General features: G+C 38.1%; 2 protein-coding genes across 3 annotated transcripts in view; one reads left to right on the plus strand and one right to left on the minus strand.

The window, feature by feature from the left end:
• Window positions 1-8,109, plus strand: part of LOC130955751 (uncharacterized) — a 29,961-nt gene extending 21,852 nt beyond the window's left edge. The window contains exon 18 of one of the 2 annotated variants that reach the window (XR_009076886.1): window positions 7,577-8,109. The gene's annotated coding sequence lies outside the window, so the exon portion shown is untranslated. The remainder of the gene's footprint in view (window positions 1-7,576) is intronic. The other variant, XR_009076889.1, reaches the window with a different exon arrangement.
• An 8,537-nt stretch (window positions 8,110-16,646) lies between these two features.
• On the minus strand, window positions 16,647-18,957 carry LOC130956106 (uncharacterized). The gene is made up of 5 exons (XM_057883137.1): window positions 18,627-18,957; window positions 18,064-18,321; window positions 17,579-17,662; window positions 17,290-17,419; window positions 16,647-17,127 (listed from the first exon to the last, which is right to left on the minus strand). The coding sequence occupies exons 1-5, from the start codon at window positions 18,929-18,931 to the stop codon at window positions 16,951-16,953; spliced, it is 954 nt and encodes a 317-aa protein (XP_057739120.1). The 5' UTR covers window positions 18,932-18,957; the 3' UTR covers window positions 16,647-16,950.
• Between the last annotated feature and the right edge of the window lie 742 nt (window positions 18,958-19,699).

Below are 19,699 nucleotides of genomic sequence, written 5' to 3' on the forward strand. Positions count from 1 at the left end.
AACCATGCTAATTCCTAGGCTAAATGTGACAGAAGGTTATCAAAATACTCTAAATTCAATACAAAACAAACCGTCAAATTGGGGTTTGTCACCGTGCTGATGTGGAGAGACTTAACAAGATTAAGAATGTGATGGAGCAAGAGAGGGAGACTTTGAGAACCGATTTGGAGAGAGCTCAGGAGAGGTTAGAGAAGTTGGAGGCCGCTGCTACTTTAGCCGAGGAGAAAATGAAGTCGGAGGAGAGCTATACCCGAGTCTTTAGAGAAAAACTCCAATAGGAGTTGGAGAAGATGAAGGAGAGATGTGCTGAACTTGAGGAGTCGGTTGCACTGGTGATGGACGAGATGTTTGAGAACCTAGAAGCCTAGATCAATGTTTTGGTTCTCGACTTTAATTTTTTTCTTTTTTAGCACGGACAATATTGTGGTGGACAGTAAGATCGTCCCTGCTCCTAAGGAAGATGAGAACGAGCCTCCCCTTAACTTAAAGACTTCGGGTCCTCAGGTTGGTCAGACCTCAATGTCGGGAGCACAGTCTGAAGTTATCGTCATGGAGACCTCTTCTTTGGCTCCTGCTGGCATTCTTGTTGTGCCAATGTCTGCTCGTCCTCCAACTCCTTCAGCCAAGAAAGATGTGGTTACAGGCAAGGACCTCACTCTTGTTTGAAAAGTCTTGAGCCTTTTGTATTCTTGCTTTAGATTTTTGGTACGACCTGACCTGTGGGCCTTATAACGCTTTTTTATAATAACTTGTAATTTTTTCGAACACTTTTACCTTCTATTTAGTTGTTTTCACAAGTTTCTTTTTTATGTAGTGTTCAAAACTTTTTTTTATTATTTTATATTGCAAAGTACCCTTCTACTTTTTGAAATGAAGTTATGTTCTCGTAAGAGGGTATGGTTTGCTTTGACTTTTGAGTCCTTAGCAAATTTTGACATTTATCATATTCCTTTCGTAGAACCGACTTCGAGTAGTCGACCTTTATCAAGTTACATTTACAACTTGTTTTTTATCCGATCTCTTTGAGGTCGCTTTGTACGAGATGTTTATATAACTTTTTACATTAATTTGTACCTCGTCGCTTCATCTTACCAACCATTTTTAGGTCGGACAACGATTTTTGCGATTTGTCCTGCTTAAACTAATGTGTTCAAGAATAGGAAACTTTTGAAGAAAGAAAAAGAATAGGAATTGTTCTTAATAATAAATCCCTTTACAAATATATTTTACTAGAGGCTCGGGTGCCTCTAGCCCTCGCGCTAGTGCCTTGTTAAAAAATCCTTATAATCGGGAAAAAGAGTATACCAAGGCGCGAGGTTTGATTTATCTAGCTGTAGCATTTTCTAAGGTTACATGCGTGCCAAGATCTCGAAAGCTCTCGTCCTTGGAGGTCGGACACTTTGTAATAACCTTTGCCTAAAACCTCTACTATCTTGTAAGGCCCTTTCCAATTTGCAGCTAACTTTCCTTCTCCTAATTTCTGCACTCCGATGTCATTTTGGATTAGGATTAGGTCGTTGGTGGCGAAGTTCCTTTTGATCATCATTTGGTTATACCTTAGAGTCATCCTTTGCTTTAAAACTTCCTCCCTAATCCGAGCTCTTTCTCAGACTTCAGAGAGGAGGTCGAACTATTCCTTCTGTACTTGAATGTTAACTCCTTCATTATAGAATATGACTCTAGCCTCTAGGTGATATTTTTGCTATTTCTATGGGGATCATGGTCTCCATTCCGTAAGTAAGTCAAAAGGGTGATTCTCCCATTGTAGAATGTGGAGTAGTCCGATATGCCCACATGACTTGAAAGAGCTCGTCAGCCCAAGCCCATTTTGCGTTTTGTAGTCGGCGTTTTAACTCGGCCAATATGACTTTGTTGGCAGCTTCAGTCTGTCCATTGGCCTGGGAATGCTCTACTGATGTGAACTGGTGTTTTATTTTTTAGGTCGGCTACTAAGTTCCTAAAGGTTGAGTCAATAAATTGAGTCCCATTATTCGTGGTGATGGAATGGGAAACTCCAAACCTTATGACAATGTTCTTATGCAGAAATTTTCGACTTCTTTGGGCAGTGATAGTTGTTAACGGCTTTGTCTCAATCCATTTAGTGAAGTTGTCAATCCCTACTATGAGGTATTTGACTTGGTCCGGTGCTTGTGGAAATGGTCTGCGTAGATCAAGGCCCTATTTTGCGATTGGCCATGGTGAGGTAACGCTAATGAGCTCTTCAGGAGGTGCCACGTGAAAATTAGCATGCTTCTGACAAGTGAACATGTCTTAACAAACTCGGTTGCCTCCTTTTATAAGGTCGGCAAAAAAAAACAGCTCTGATAACTTTTTTTGCCGATGACCAAGTTCCCAAGTGATTTTTACATACACCACTATGTACGTCTTCTAGGACTTACTTTGTGTTGGAGGTCGGGACACATTTTAAGAGGGCTGTTGAGATCTCTCTTTTGTATAAGACATTGTGGACTAGTGTGTAATTTTGTGCCTCTTTTACGAGCCTTCTGACTTTCTTTTCATCCTTGGGGAGTACATCTAATCTGAGGTAGGTTACTATGGGAGTCATCCGCCCTAAAAGTTGATTTGATATAGTCAGTACTTCCTCCTCCTTTGATATGGATGGTAATTGCAGAGTCTCTTGAATGAGACTTATATTGTTGCCCTTTGGCTTGGTGCTGACTAATTTTGAGAGAGCATCGGCTCGAACGTTGGATTCTCGGACTATATGTCGAACCTAACTTTCTGAGAAGTGTATCAGTTATTCTCGAGTTTTACCCAAGTATTTCTTCATAATGGGGTCTTTAGCTTGTTAAGTGACATTAATTTGCAAAGTTATTACTTGCGAATCACTGAACACCACTACTTTTTTTGCCTCCACTTCTTTAGCTAGCTTCAAGCCAACAAGTAGAGTTTCATACTCTGCTTGATTGTTGGAAACAAGAAACTCAAATTTGAAAGGGAGTTCTATCTGAGTTTCTTAGTCGCTTTCTAGAATAACACCTGCTCTACTTCCAACTTTATTTCATGATCCATCAACGTATAGACTCCATATCACTGGGTTTCCCAGGCTTTTAGTGTTTTCAGCGATAAAGTTGGCAAGGTATTGTGATTTAATTGTTGTCCGAGCTTCGTACTTTAGGTCAAACTCGGACAGTTTCATAGCCCATTATAACATCCGACCTGACAAGTCCGTCTTTTGAAAAATGTGTTTCATTGGTTTATTAGTGCAGATTTTGATGGTATGAGACTAAAAGTAAGGTCAGAGCCTTCGAGATGTGAGGATAAAGGTATAAGCAAACTTTTCTATGTTGATAGCTCAATTTTGCCCTCTGTAGGACTTTGCTGATGAAATAGATAGGTTGCTGCCCTTTTTCGTTTTTTCAGACCAGGACTGAAGCTATAGCTCGGCTTCCTACTGACAGATATAGCACGAGCTCTACCCCTTTGATAGGCCGGGTAAGTATGGGTAGATGCCACAAGAATGCTTTAAAGTCTTGGAAGGCTTGTTCGCATTCTGGGTCCATTCGAATTGCTTCCCTCTCCTTAGGATTGAGTAAAGAAAAAGTGATTTCAGGGCTGATCCGACTAAAAATCTGGATAGAGCTGTCAACCTTTCATTTAGTTGTTGGATCTCTTGGACACAAGTTGGGCTCTTCATTTTGAGTATAGCCTGGCATTTTTTCTGGTTTGCTTCTATGCCTTTTTGGGTTAACATGAAACCCAAAAACTTTCCAGCTTCTACTGCAAAGGTGCATTTTGAGGGATTTAACCTCATTTTATGGTTCCTTATAGTAGAGAATACCTCGAAGAGGTCGGACAAGCATGTCGTCTTTGGTCAAGCATGTCATCTTTGGATTTAACCTCCCAGCTTTCCAGCGTCCTCTTTAGTCTTAACGAGCATGTCGTCCACGTATACCTCCATGAATTTTTCTATGTGAGCGAAAAACACTTTGTTCGTTAATCGTTGATATGTGGCCTTTGCATTCTTTAATCCAAAAGGTATTACTACGTAGCAATAGTTAGCCTTTGGAGTTATGAACGAGGTCTTCTTTTGATCCGGTTTATACATCGAAATTTGATTGTATCCCGAATAGGCATCCATAAAGGACAAAGATCTATAGCCTGAGGCTAAGTCGACCAGAGCATCAATGTTGGGGAGTGGATAAGGATCCTTAGGGAAGGCTTTATTGAGATCGGTATAATCAACACACATTCTCCACTTTCCGTTTTGTTTTTCACCAACACAACGTTAGCTAACCACAGTGGATCTTTTACCTCCCTTATAAATCCTGCCTCCAACAAGGCTTGTATTTGCTCTTCTACGACCTGTGTCCATTCTGTTCCGAGCTTCCTGCGCTTCTGCTAAACAGGTCGGGAGCCCGGATATACTGCAAGTTTATGGAACATCAAGTCGAGATTTATGTCGGGCATGTTGGAAGCTTTCTAGGAGAAGAGATCGGATTTTTCACTTAACAGGTCAACAAGTTGTTCCTTCAGGCTTCCTTCTAAGTTTGCCTTTATGCTCGTTGTCTTATCAGGATGATTTCCAATTTGTACCTCTTCTATTTTACCCTCAGGTTGAGGGCGCAATTCTTCACGAGTTCGAACCCCTCCTAACTCGATGGTGTTGGCCTCTTTTCTTCCTGAATTGCCTTTCAAATTGAGGCTTTCATTGTAACATTTTCGTGCCAACTTTTGGTCCCTCTTTAGAGTTGCGATCCTTTCTACTGCGGGAAACATCATATAGAGGTGAGGAGTAGAAATAACAGCTGCAAGTCTGTTCAAAGTAGTCTGGCCTATTAAGGCATTGTAGGCCAAGTTTACATCGACTACGATGTAGTCGATGCTTAGGATTTTTGACCTAGTACCTTTTCCAAAAGTGATATACAATGATATGTAACCAAGAGATTGGATTGGGGTATCTTTCAATTCGAAGAGGCTGTTTGGGTATGCCTTTAGATCATTTTCTTCTAACCCGAACTTGTCAAAAGTGGATTTGAACAAGATATCAATCGAGCTACCTTGATCTATCAAGGTTCTGTGGAGGTTAAGTGTTTGTCAGGATCATAGTTATCATCACAAGGTCGTCATGCCCAAGTAATATTTCTTGAGCATCTTTTTTAGTGAACGAAATAGTGGACAAGTTGGTCATTTGATTGTCTTCCCCGACTTGATATACCTCCTTGAGGTGTCTTTTTCGTAATAATTTTGATATTCCTCCTCCTCTTGCAAACCCCCCATTGATCATGTAAATATGTCGTTCTAGGGTATGAGGAGGATGTTCAGGTCATCCTCCTTCCTCTTCCCGTCTTCTTTTTCTCGTGTCTTCCGATCTGTCGACCAAGTATCTGTCAAGTGGACTTTCTCTGGCCAACTTTTCTATGACATTCTTCAAATTGTAGCATTCGTTGGTGGAATGTCCGTAGAGCTTATGATACTCGCATTATTTTGTCTGACTTCCAGCTTTCTTGTGTTTAATCAGACGAGGAGGTAGAAGCTTCTCCGTATGGCATATTTCTCCAAACACATCCACCAGGGAAACCCTTAAAGGGGTGTAGTTATGGTACTTTTTGGGCTTTTCTATGTTCTGCTCCTCTATCCTTTTTTGCTCTTTTTCCTTTTTCCGAGGGTAGTAGGGCAAGTTTGTCCGTGGAAAAAGTTCCTTGAGTCGGGAGTTTTTCTCTATGTTGATGTATTTTTCTACCCTTTCTTGAACGTCATTCAAAGAAATCGGGTGTCGTTTGGATATTGATTGGAAAAATAATCCTTCTCTGAGACCATTGACTATGCCCATAATCACGGCTTCAGTGGGCAAATTTTGAATTTCCATGCAAGACTTGTTGAACATTTCCATATAGTCGCGAATTGTCTCGCCAACTTCTTGCTTAACTACTAACAAGCTCGGGGCGTGCCTGGTTTTATCCATTTGGATAGAGAATCTAGTTAAAAACTTTCTAGCAAGATCGTTGAAACTGGTTATTGATTTGGGTGGCAAGTTAACGAGCACTTGATGGCCGCCTTCGTTAAAGTAGTCGGGAAGGCTTTACAACGGGTGGCGTCGGAAGCGTCGGCCAAGTACATTCTGCTTTTGAAGTTATTGAGGTGGTGGCTTGGGTCGAATGTTCTGTCACAGAGATCTATGTCAAGGGATTTGAAATTCCTGGGAACTTTGGCCCTCATGATCTCTTCTATGAACGAATCTTTCCCTCCTAAGGGGTTTTCATCACAATCCGCCAGTCATTCCTATTTCGTAGATCAACTTCCAGCTTTCGGAGCATTTCTTCTAGCTCTTTTTGTCGTCTCACCTCTCTTCGTAACTCTCATTCTGCTTCCATTTGTAGTTTAGCCTCGTGTTCGAGCTGTTCTAGTCGATCTTCCTGGCCATGAACTAGGTCCAGGATCTTGGTTGTATAAGGGCAGTCCTCATTCTCGGGATGGTGGATTTCAGAATGGATCCTCCTTGGGTGGAAATTTCCCGAAGTTCCTTTCCCGTGAGGCCTTTGAGGGTGTTATGGTAGAGGAGGAAGCACAATGGCCTGTCATTCTGGCTAAGCTTCTTGCTCAGATTCAGATGCCGTGTGGCCGTCTTCATGCTGGTAGTCCGCCATTGTCAGATGGTGAATTCCAAGTTCCCGGCAACAGCGCCAATGTTTCGAAGGTTACCTGAAACAGTATTTTGGGCCTAAATGTGAGGTTCAGATCCCTTGGTATGGCAGCGTCCAACCTTTTTGGTGCCGAAGTGTCGCCTGTCCGAGTTTCTCATGCGGAGATGGGGGTGGTACCTGCAAGAGATTCCGATGCTTAAGTTAACAAGGGTTTTGAGCAGGTTTTAGTAGAGTAGAACGTGAATATACCTCAGGATGTCAGTGTATTTATAGTAGAGTCAATAACCATTTTTGTTGGAGTAGTTCCATCTTTTCTGATGAATAACTGTTCCTTTTATCTTGAGAGTTTGTTAGGACTTATCTTATCAGAGAAGATAAAGATTCCAGTCGAGATTTCTGGAGAAACCTACTTGTTTGAGCAGGATAGCCTAGCTCTCTTATGTGGGTGTTCGACCTCTTAAAAGAGGTCAGGTATGCTGCTTTAAGCCATCTTTTTTAGATGGACATTTTGTATTTGTTGAGCCTGACTTTTATTTATTGGGTTAGAATATGAACACATAGCATCAAAAATTATTTCACCTCACTTAATAATCATATACGAGGCCACAATTGAAATTCCTTTCACCAAAGAATTAATTACTTCAAATAACTCAAACATGGTATTTCTGGCCACACTAATTCCTAATATGTTAATTAATATCTGTATTCTATCATACTAGAACTAAATTGAAACTCAAACTCTAAAAATTCATTAACAAACATAAACACGTGCAAATACAATTATGGAGAAGCATACCACAAACCAAAATAAAATATTAATAACAGATCAGAGCATGTGACTGATGCGTGAGCATCTTATCTATCCTTTCCTAGTGAATTTGCATCTAATTTGTTGAGTTTAATTAAGAATTAATTATATTTTAGCCACTATGGATGCTATTTTGAGTTTTGTGCAATATTATTTATTTTAGGTAGCATTCGGAGGAATTTGATGAAATTTCTGCAGAGAAGAAGAAGAAACCAAAGAGATGACCAGCAAAGACCGACGCGGACGCATGGCTCACGCGACCGCGCGGAATGGAGAAATCGCAATAACGCGATCGCGTGCCTGACGCGAACGCGTGGACTGGAATATGCACAAATGACGCGAACGCGTAGACGACGCGGACGCGTCACATGCGCGATTTGCAATAATTCAGAAAACGCTGGTTACGAATTTCTGGGCTGTTTTGACCCACTTTCCAGCCCAGAAAACACAGATTAGAAGCTGCAGAATGGACAAAGCAAGTGGTCCCTACCCATCAACTGAAAATCTGTTAATTAATTCGAATTTAAATTCAAATCTTATCTTTTAGGAAAATATGTTATCTTAATTTAAAATATTAGATTTTAAATTAATTAGGATTAGTTATAAAAAGGAGAGATTTCTCTTCTATTAAAGGACATTAGATTACACTAGAGGAATTCCATTAGGAAATTCTATAAAAATTTACATTCTACATTCCATGAGCAACTAAACCTCCACTGTTAAGGTTAGGAGCTCTGTCTATTTGTATGGATTGATTTTATTACTTTTTCTATTTCAATTTATGTTTTGGATTTATATTTAAAAATTGTTTTCGTTCTTTATCTAATGAATTTGGGTGAAACGGAAGTATGACCCTCTTTCTATTTGAGTTCTTGTATAACTTGGAAAAGCTCTATACTTGAACAACAGCTTGAAAACATATTCTCTTGAATTCTAATTATCTGGATTTAACGGGATACGTGACATATAATCCTTTTATTCTTTGGGTAATTAGAGTTTTTGTGATATGCAAATTGAAAATTGATTTTTACCCTCTAATTGGAATTAATTGACCAAGGAATTGGTAGTTAATGAATTTTAGAGGAGACTAGGAAGGTCTAAGGAATTAGGGTCTAGTCACATATAGTTTGCCATAAATTAAATCCTACATAATTAAAATAGTTAGTAAGAAAAGTTAATCCAGAAAAATAGATAACTTTGAAGCCTTAACTGTTTATCCATATTTTATTCCCAATTTATTTAATTGTCTATACTTTTGATATTTTGAATTCGAACTTAAACTTTTTGAATATCTCAAAACCAATTTCTGCTTGCCCAACTAAGCCAATCAATCAATCATTATTGCTTGATCCATCAATCCTCGTGGGATCGACTTTTACTCACGTAAGGTATTACTTTGTACGACCCGGTGCACTTGTTGGTTAGTAAGTGTGGGTTGTAAAATCCGCATCAAGTTTTTGGCGCCGTTGCTAGGGATTGATAGTGATTAACAACTATTAGTTGTTTGATTGCTTAGATTAGGCATTTTAATTTTAATTTTATTAAAATCTATTTTTATAAAAAAAAATTTACGTGAACCCCCTCCCCCTGTTTCGTTTTAAAATTTTTTTTCTTCTTTTACTTGATTTTCGAAAAAAAAAACTTATTTAATAACACTAATATTTTTGGTAATTTTTGAAATTAAGTTTGGTGTCCCCGTAGTAATTTTTCTCAAACAAAAAAAAATTCTGCTTTATCTTTGCTTTCCTATTTACCACATGGTGCGTTTAATCCTTTTTGGTGTTTTGTGCTAAGAAAAAATAATGGAGAGAGATCACATGGGTTACTACTCACATCCGAGTAGTGATTCATATTATGGTGGATGGAGGAACTATCAAAATTTTGGTTGGCAAAGTCAAAACCAAAGAAACTTCAATGCTCCATGTTCCAACTATCATGAGCCACCTCTTCTATATTCATACCACGAACCACCATCTCCATATTCGTACCAAGAACCACCATCTCACTATCCATATCAAGAACCATCATCTTTCTACCCATACCAAGATCCACCATCTCCCTATTCATATCAAGAACAAGCATCTCCTTCTTATGCATACCAAGAGCCACCATCTTCCTATTCATCTCAAATACCATCAGATCTTGAGCTCCTCATGAAAGAATGCCTACATGATATAAAGACAAGTGTTAAAAATATAGAGAACTATGTGCAGGCAATAATCAAGTCACAGGAAGAGGAGCAAGCAAATTTCTTCCCAAGAGATATAATGCAAGATCCTATGGAAGAAAGTGAGGAAATCAATCAAAGGAGTTTATACTCTAGTGAATTAGAGAACTTTTCATCCTCACACATGGAAGAAAAGGAAGATGCAAAAGCAAAGGAGGAAAATGCACAACCTCCCATGCCTTTGGTAAGCAATAAAGAAGAGATTGCATTAGAAGACAGCTACCAAGAGGAAGAGGTTAAAATTGAGAAAGCTTGCAAAGAAGTAGAAGAATTCAAAGAAGAATACAAGGGAGTGGAGCTTGCAAAACCACCATCACCATCCAATACAACATTCAAGTGGGTAAAATTCCTATCATTAACCCTTACTTTACCACTTGAATATGGGCTACTAGAGACGGATGGTCAACTTAGAGCTCTTTGTGGCATTGAGAGTAAGAGGAAGATGGTTGGTGGCAAGAGTTGTCAAGCAAGGTCCAATAAGGTTGCATGCTCCAAATCGAAGTGCAAGGATTGGTGTAGAGCTCAATTGAATGGGTCTAGAATGTTGTTTTGATGTCTCTGTGAGAATTCAGATTGTTTGCCACCAGGTGAAAATAATGGTGATCCACAAGAAGACGGACGTAAAAGCAAGATTTGGGACCCTGGAATTCATCCCCATAATCAACTCTCTTGGGGCCTTGTCACTTGCTTCAATTTGCTCAAAGGCGTTATACGCCTGGTTTGGGATCCCGGTAGCCATTGGAATTACAAACATTGGTGGAGATTCCTGGATCAGTACAAGCACAAGTCACTATGATAAGGAGCTCACCACATGTCCAACTTAAGGACTTTAACTAAAAGTGCTTGGTGGGAGACAACCCACCGTGGTATGATCGTTCTTTTTCGTATCCTTAGTTATTTTCTCATTTATTTTATTTTTATTGAGTTCTTACTAGTTTTCTGATCATGCAGCTATTTTATCTCAGGAACTGAACACCTTAAGCTATATAAAAAAAATATGCCATGCGACGCGACCGCATCAGCGACGCGTCCGCGTCGCAAGGAGAGGGGAGAAAATAAAAACGAACAGAGAGTCACGCTGGAGCGTGGCTGGAGGCGTGCCAGTGACACAAATCACCCCACGCGACCGCATCACCGACGCGTCCGCGTCATGTGGGAATATTAGCCTCCCACGCGACCGCGTGACCCACGCGGCTGCGTGCCCTGATTTTCGACGTAAAAAGGGTGCACGACCAAATATTGTGCTGGAGTGGTGTGCTAGACGCATAATCCCTATCACGCGAACGCGTCGCCGACGCGTCCGCGTCATTCCCTTCTGAAGCCACTCACGCGATCGCATGCCCCACGCGATCGTGTCACCCCAAATTTGGCAAATATTTAAATTCGAACAGAGAGTTGTGCAGGCGTGAGGCTGCACTCGTGCCCGAAGCATAACATGGGTCACGCGACCGCGTGACTGACGCGACCACGTCAACTAACTAAAATGCAATCATGTGAACGCGTGCCCCACGCGTTCGCGTCGCTTGCGCCACACTAGTTCGCCGCCCAGTTTTCTTTCTCTCTCTCTCTCTCCCAATCCTAATTCTCTCTTATTCTTTTATCCTTTTATTTTTCTCTCCTCATAATATTTGTCTCTTCTATTTTCATTTCTTATTTGCTTGAGGACAAGCAAACCTTTAAGTATGGTGTTGTTGGACGCTGCGCTTATTGGTTTTCTGGCACAAAAGGAAGGCGAATCATCTTCACGGAGGAGCACAACCTGAAGAATAAAGCGACCGCTAGGATAACAAAGGTGGTTGAGTTCCTTTCATTTTTATTCCTCCCCTCTTTTTGCTATGTTATGTTCTGGCTTTCTGCTATTTTGCTTTGTTTGTTGCATGATTTTTTATTAGTTAGAATTCTAGGACTAGTTTTTTTTTATTTCTTTAATGCTGAAAAGATGTTTCATGTACCACTCACTAAACTTGAATCTAAAAAGAAAAGAAAAAGAAGTGATGTACTGCATGAGAAATTGAGTTTAATTCTAAAAATAGTCTTATTTACTTAAATGTGGTGGTATTTTCTGTAATTTTTGAATGCATGATATGAACAGTGCATATTTGAATCTGAATCAAGGGATGTTGATGTATAAGGAACAGGAATTTAGAGAATTATTATGACTTCTCTGAAATAAACAAAAATTTAATCTTTGAAGCAAAAGAAACAGCAAAAGAAAAAAATTATTATATAAATAAATAAATAATAGTAAAAGTAAGGTCCAAGGCTCTGAGCATCAATGACTAGGGAGGTCAGATATGATTAAAAGCTCAAAGAGTTATTTTCCTAGTCATATGCTTGTGGTGTGATTGTGTCAAGTAATCCTTGAGACAAAACACTTAGAGTCGAGATCAATTACATTTAACAGAGTATGCCAAAGGCTTTGAGCACCACTGTCTGGGAGTAATTAAAAGAAAAATCAGAACTCAAAGAGAGTTCCCCAGTAAGTGCTTGTGGTGTTTCTGTGTCAAGTAACTCTTGAGACAAAACATTTAAAGTCACGGCTAGGCTCAAGGTGCAAAGCACCAAAGAAAAATAAATTAAAGTAAATGTTGCTGTGTTCAAGGATTAAACTGAAATGTAAAGATCAGAGAATTCATAATATCATCCGGATTCTAAATCCGAATGACATTAACATTCTTCTGATTCAAAGGAGAGTGATATGCCAAAACTATTCAGGATTGCAGTTGTAAACCCCACTATGAGAAGAGACATGAACTTAATCGAACTCTCATTCTCATGCAAATTAACATCCTAAGCTTATATTAGTTTTGGTTGCTTGAGGACAAGCAACAGTTTAAGTTTGGTGTTGTGATGCGTGAGCATCTTGTCTATCTTTTCCTAGTGAATTTGCATCTAATTTGTTGAGTTTAATTAAGAATTAATTATATTTTAGCCACTATGGATGCTATTTTCAGTTTTGTGCAATATTATTTATTTTAGGTAGCATTCGGAGGAATTTGATGAAATTTCTGCAGAGAAGAAGAAAAAACCAAAGAGATGACCAGCAAAGACCGACGCGGATGCATGGCTCACGCGACCGCGCGGAATGGAGAAATCGCAATGACGCGATCGCGTGCCTGACGCGAACGCATGGACTGGAATATGCACAAATGACGCGAACGCGTGGACGACGCGGACGCGTCACATGCGCGATCTGCAATAATTCAGAAAACGCTGGTTATGAATTTCTGGGCTGTTTTGACCCACTTTCCAGCCCAAAAAACACAGATTAGAAGCTGCAGAATGGACAAAGCAAGTGGTCCCCACCCATCAACTGAAAATCTGTTAATTAATTCGAATTTAAATTCAAATCTTATCTTTTAGGAAAAGATGTTATCTTAATTTAAAATATTAGATTTTAAATTAATTAGGATTAGTTATAAAAAGGGGAGACTTCTTTTCTATTAAAGGACATTAGATTACACTAGAGGAATTCCATTAGGGAATTCTATAAAAATTTACATTCTACATTCCATGAGCAACTAAACCTTCACTGTTAAGGTTAGGAGCTCTGTCTATTTGTATGGATTGATTTTATTACTTTTTCTATTTCAATTTATGTTTTGGATTTATATTTAAAAATTGTTTTCGTTCTTTATCTTATGAATTTGGGTGGAACGGAAGTATGACCCTCTTTCTATTTGAGTTCTTGTATAACTTGAAAAAAGCTCTATACTTGAACAACAGCTTGAAAACATATTCTCTTGAATTCTAATTATCTGGATTTAACAGGATACGTGACATATAATCCTTTTATTCTTTGGGTAATTAGAGTTTTTGTGGTATGCAAATTGAAAATTGATTTTTACCCTCTAATTGGAATTAATTGACCAAGGAATTGGCAGTTAATGAATTTTAGAGGAGACTAGGAAGGTCTAAGGAATTAAGGTCTAGTCACATATAGTTTGCCGTAAATTAAATCCTACATAATTAAAATAGTTAGTAAGAAAAGTTAATCCGGAAAAATAGATAACTCTGAAGCCTTAACTGTTTATCCATATTTTATTCCCAATTTATTTAATTGTCTATATTTTTGATATTTTGAATTCGAACTTAAACCTTTTGAACATCTCAAAACCAATTTCTGCTTGCCCAACGAAGCCAATCAATCAATCATTGTTGCTTGATCCATCAATCCTCGTGGGATCGACCCTTACTCACGTAAGGTATTACTTGGTACGACCCGGTGCACTTGCCGGTTAGTAAGTGTGGGTTGTAAAATCCGCATCAGTGACCTGAGAAATAAAGGCATATATCTGACTGGTAGAGCACAACAAACCAAATCAGAGCCATCGAGGATGAGGAGGTAAGGGAGGAACGACAGTAACAAAGTGAGCTTGGAGGAACACGGCAGTAACAAAGAGCTTGAAGACAGTGACGCTGGGGACAGAGTTCACATAGACGAGGAGAAGACGGCCGAGCAAGGCAAGGAGAACCGGGCGAGTGGCAGAGACATTCGGCAAAGAGACGATACCCTCTATTTATCACAATGCCGGCGACAATGGTACCCCCGATCGAGGAGAGGAGTGGTGGGGACTATTGCAATTCTGAGCCTCTGATAGGGTTTAGTTTAGGATAGGTTTCGTTTGTGAGAGGGAAAGAGGGGGGTGGGGGGAAGTTCTTTTGTTTTTTTTTTTAATTAAATTAAAAACTGAAAATCTTTATAAAATATCGCCCGAGTTCAAATAGTTCACGAGTTAACCGCCGGTTCATTCTGATTTTTTTTTCTGTTGGTTTTTCGCTTCAACCGAATTAGCTAGGAGATCGGTTCCCGGTCTCAATTGAACCAGCTGGTCCGGTTTGGTTTTCAAAACCATGGATGTTACTACTATTGACTCCTTTTGTAATATATAATAGTCATGGTTCTGAAAACCGAACCGGACCGGCCGGTTCAACCGGAATAACCAGGAACCGATCACTTAGCCGGTCTGGATAACGTAAAAAACCGACTAGCAAAAATCGGTGGAAAAACCGGTCGAACCGACGGTTAATCGGTGAACCGGAAGAACCGTCCGATTTTTTAGCGGCTTTTGGTTTGAAAACTAATATGCTAAACGACGTCGTTTTGGCTTATAAAAAAAAAGAGAAAACGCGTAAATGGAAGGAACCCCTAATAGCAATCAGTTTCCACTTTCCACTCTCCAGAGCTCGAAATCACCCAAGCTCGAAATCACCAGCACCCAGCCACCCACAGCCATCAGTGAAGCCCACCGCCATCGCCATCGCCACCGCATCCAGCAGCCAGCCATCCACAGCAGCGACGACGTTGACCACCGCAACCACCACCGCGTCCTGTTTCTCGCCGAGCCCGCCTCCTCTGTCGTCCTCGCCGAGCGTCGCCTTCTGAGGTTCTGTGTTTGATTTTGCTTGTGATTTTGCCTTCATCAGTGAATTTGTTTTTTATTGCTTCATGATTTTTGTTTGCTGCTTCTGATTTTTGTTTGCTGCTTCATGAATTTGATTTTCCTTGATTTTTTTGATTTATTTGCTGAGGTTATTTGTTCATCAGTGAATTGGGTTTTGATTGCTTCATGATTTTTGTTTGCTGCTTCTGATTTTTGTTTGCTGCTTCATGAATTTGATTTTCTTTGAATGTTTTTGATTTATTTGCTGAGGTTATTTGTTCATCAGTGAATTGGGTTATTTGATGCTATAAATATCATATAAAAGCTAATTCTGTATGATTCACAATTATATTATAATTATTGATAATTTTAGGATTAATGAGTTGTGCACTTGTGCTCTCGAATTTATTGAAATAGGTTGAACATACAAAATGAATGAGGGGTTCTGTAATGAGTTGCAGGTATTGGTGGCTCTTCAAGCGGCGCTGACCGTTATTGGTAACTTCACTTCACAATGTGCATTGCTGCTTACAGGATATACAAATCGTCCAGCGAAGGCTCCAAGAAATTTTGAATGAAAAAGTATGTGTATATATACCTTGAATGGATGTCCTACTCTTCTCTTGTGTTGATTCTGATTGCTAAACTATATCTTCCATGAACATGCTGATCATTTACCAAAATATGTTGTTAGACAACTATAGAATAGTCCCATAGGCAAAGGCATAGGGTTCACATGATTACTTGAACTCTTTTCATTACATTGAAAAATAAAGCTTTTCAAAGCTACAAGTTTGTTCAGTTTAAGAATCAAAACACAGTACCTTATTACTTGTGAAAGTATTTTAGTAAAGATTTTGCCAAGGTATTAGTTAAAAATTGTAAATAGAAAATACTCAATAATAATCATTACATTTGAAAATTTCAACATATATTTTACATCTCTAAGATCAGCTTTGTGTGTGTTTAGATAAACTACAACTTACTAGGGTAGTGGCTGGGGTAAGCTTTTGTAGAACTCATTCGAAATAAACTTTATTGGAGAAATGTAAAGCATGTGTTATATTTTGAAGCAAATGGCATTTGCATGCAGCCTTCCACGAGATCAAGTAAGCAGAGAAGTCCCCTCCAAAATGGTTTGAAGATGTGGTCCATTTCTTTCATAATTCACATGTCATTTTTCTTTTCAAGTAAAGAAAGCCATCCCATCTTGTCTACCCTCTAAAAAGTTCATGCCACCCCATAAAGATAATGAAAGCATTCATAATGGCTCATCAGTCACAAGTCAAAATGTCAAACTTTGATCATCCACATAGACCTAAACTTTGATGTTTGAAGTTGTTTGTGAACCTCTAATATTAAGTAATGGATAATTTATTATGTGAAATTTTAAATTTTATTAAGTTAGAAATTATTGAATTTATATATTTAAAATTATTTTTAGGTTTTTTAATAATTTTATTTAATATTTAATTAAACCGGTTGAACTCCGGTCAAACCAATAAACCATTGAACCAGTGACCTCACCGGTTTATTGACCGGTCCGGTTCTCGCAACCTTGATAATAGTAGCAGATAGTAGATATCACTCATCTTTGTGTTAATACTATCGAAGAAGCAAAGTTGCAACCCTTAATCCGAGGCTAAAATTGATAACATTCTTCAACAAAACCACAACTATACCACAACCACAACCCACAGCCAAACACCAGTTGCTACAACTTTTGATAACCATCTTAAGAACATCGTCAATATAGTAATGGTAAATTGGCTATATTCTTTAGTCAGATTGCTAAGCCTATATCCATCTCAAACAAACACCAAGAGAACTACGTCTTTCATCATTCTCAAAAAACGAAATGTCTTTCAAGTACCTGCGTATATGCCAACTTTTTCCCACTCTGTTCTTTCGACGCCCTTTGCATCATCATGATCTCCTCAAGCCTCTTCTGGTGCGAATTGCTCTATTCTGGTCTGTGTCCGCAGGGATCTGAGGTATTTCTTCAGCAACATTTTCAGCACCTGAGCCTTCCTCCAAGCTTTTGTCAGTGCGGCGTGTTTGTATCAGATAATGTGCCACCGATTTGAAACCCAGTTTTGACACCTTATCATACCACCAATTATTTCCAAAACAATAAGATGAAACAAAGTAAAGATGGCACTTAAGAAGATTCTGAAATCAATAGCTATTATCACCTGCAATTATTTCCATCCTCTATAATAGAGAATTACACAGAAGGGAAGAACACATTGTGCAGTAACTAACCTTGTGGTATATATTACCAGTGGGCATCCAACCATTTGCCTTACGGCAACGAGTGCAGTTGCAGATTCCCCGACAAGAAGGGCAAGTCCATTTAGGATTCTCAATGGCTTCTAACAAATTTTCACCATATCTATAGAGGAACGCTAGAAAATAATTAGCATTAACCTTAACTGAACAATAGTGACTAACACAAGGATATGGCAAAAGCAGCATTTTCTTTTAAGTATTGAAATTGAAGCAATAAGAAAACTAATCATCACAATCTGAACCTCAGCTTAAGCAATGTTACCTTGTGTACAAGCAATCTCCACAAAGCTGCCCTTGAGATAACTCACATCTGTTGCAATTTGTGTGCTGACAAAGAGTTTTCTGCCTGCAACAAAACAAGGAAACAAGTATTACGTGGAAGATTTGATCTGACAACTTTATGCATGAACCACAAAGAGGAAGTGGAACCTGAGTTCTTCTATCAAAACACATTTAAGATGATAAGAGGCATTCAAGTACTAATTGCGGCAGAAATAAACAGTTAAACTGCCAGACTCGGCATAAAGCTTTGATAAAACAGCATCATAAGTGCATAATCCATGATGGCTCAGATCAAAATTCAAATAGAGCATCTTGTAAGTAAGTATGCATCATGCATGTGTATCTTCTATCTTGTAACAAAAATTTCAGAATAAAATAATGTCATGTAGGAATAGAAAATATTAAACCATTCAAGGAAATCAAAGAGCAACATGAAGTAATAATCAATATAAGCCAGTAAACTACCTGCATTGATGGCATGTCTCCCCCCTGATTGAATCATACATACGGCTCCCATCTACATCACATCCATCTACACCCAGTTCCCAAATGGTATCAGAATCTCCCAGAAGCTTCTCCTGCTCTTCAGTGTAAAATTCTGGGTTTTCACCTTCAGGTATGAAAATCTCAATGTTGTCTTTGCTATCTTTACTTGACGAATCTCCCTCTTCTCTACCCTTTGCTTTATTTTCAGCATAGTTAACTGGTTCTAGGGTCATTATTCTGTAAATCCATGAAATAGATATTTCCTTTTTAAAAAAGGATAGCTTTATCCACATCTTTCCAAAATCCAAAAACCATAAGAGTTAAATCGATGTTAAAAATTCCCATAGCTTTATCGTTGTAATGACATGTACCCTATTTAAAAATGTGACAAAAATAAAGTAATGAACTTTAACTACACAGAAGCAAAATCCATGAAAAAAGTGAGAATCTTTCAGCTTCCACTTCCACCAAAACGACACGCAAACATGGTATCAGTGAACAAAATGCAAAAAAAAGAGTAGCAGTAAAAACAGAGAGAAAACCTAGAAGAACGCCTTGACGGTAAGGCATCATCAATGTTCTTTTTGGGCCTACGTTGAGGGTTTTGGTGTTGGGTTTTGAGCTTTTGAGAGAGTTTCAATAATCCAAGCTTCTGCATTCGCTCTTGGTTCTCCTTCATCCTTTGGTCCCTAATGTGCTCGTACATTGAAGGTTCTTCATTTTGTCTGAGCCTTTTGGAAGAGCCTCTTCCTTCTTCTTCTTCTTCTTCTTCTTCTTCAGTTTCAATGTCGACATCTTCATCAGACACTTGTTCACTTTTCTTGCTGCTGCGTGTGCGAGTGGCCATTCAGATTCTGGGGTGTTGAAAATGAAAATGAGGAGGGTAAAGAAATATTTTGGTCATTATATCCGTAACATTTTAAACCTTTTATTTCTGTGACAAATTTTAAATGAGTTCTATATTATTCTATAATTAAAGGGTTAACAACTAAATACATTTTCGAATTATTCAAACGCTGACAGAAATATACTCGAATTTTATTATTGATAAAAATACCTTTAAATAATTTAAAAATATAACAACAATACTCAATAATAAATATATATTTTCAAAAAATATCTTAGAGAATGAATTTTGATGTAATTTTTTACAAGAATAATTAAAAAGATGAGATATTATTATTTTTAAAATTTGATGATTTTTTTCTAAGTATATATTTTTTGTGATTTTTTAAAAGTATTATTAGTTGTTAACAAAAAAATTACAAGAAAAATATATACTCAACGAAAAATTATCAAATTTTAAGGATACTAATATCTCATTTTTTTAATCATGCTTGCAAAACATTGTATCAAAATTCAATCTCTAATATATTTTTTGAGAAATACATATTTAATGTTAGATAATTTTGCAAAAAAAAGCTAACATTAAATATGTATTTCTCAAAAAATACATTAGAAATTGAATTTTGATGCAATTTTTTACAAGCATAATTAAAAAAATGAGATATTATTATTCTTAAAATTTGGTGATTTTTTGTTAAGTATATATTATTTTGTGAATTTTTAAAAGTGTTATTGGTTGTTAATAAAAATAACTATAAAAAATTATATA

This window comes from Arachis stenosperma, chromosome 10 (assembly GCF_014773155.1).
Source record: "Arachis stenosperma cultivar V10309 chromosome 10, arast.V10309.gnm1.PFL2, whole genome shotgun sequence".
NCBI lineage: Eukaryota > Viridiplantae > Streptophyta > Magnoliopsida > Fabales > Fabaceae > Arachis > Arachis stenosperma.

Excerpts from the sequence above, each read along its gene's own strand:
- LOC130956106 (XM_057883137.1), bottom strand. The coding sequence starts at position 18,931 with ATGGCCACTCGCACACGCAGCAGCAAGAAAAGTGAACAAGTGTCTGAT. Across the intron at positions 18,322-18,626 it reads CCGTCAAGGCGTTCTTCTAG|AATAATGACCCTAGAACCAG; the intron begins GTTTTCTCTCTG and ends ATGGATTTACAG. Across the intron at positions 17,420-17,578 it reads GGAGATTGCTTGTACACAAG|ATATGGTGAAAATTTGTTAG; the intron begins GTAACATTGCTT and ends GTTCCTCTATAG.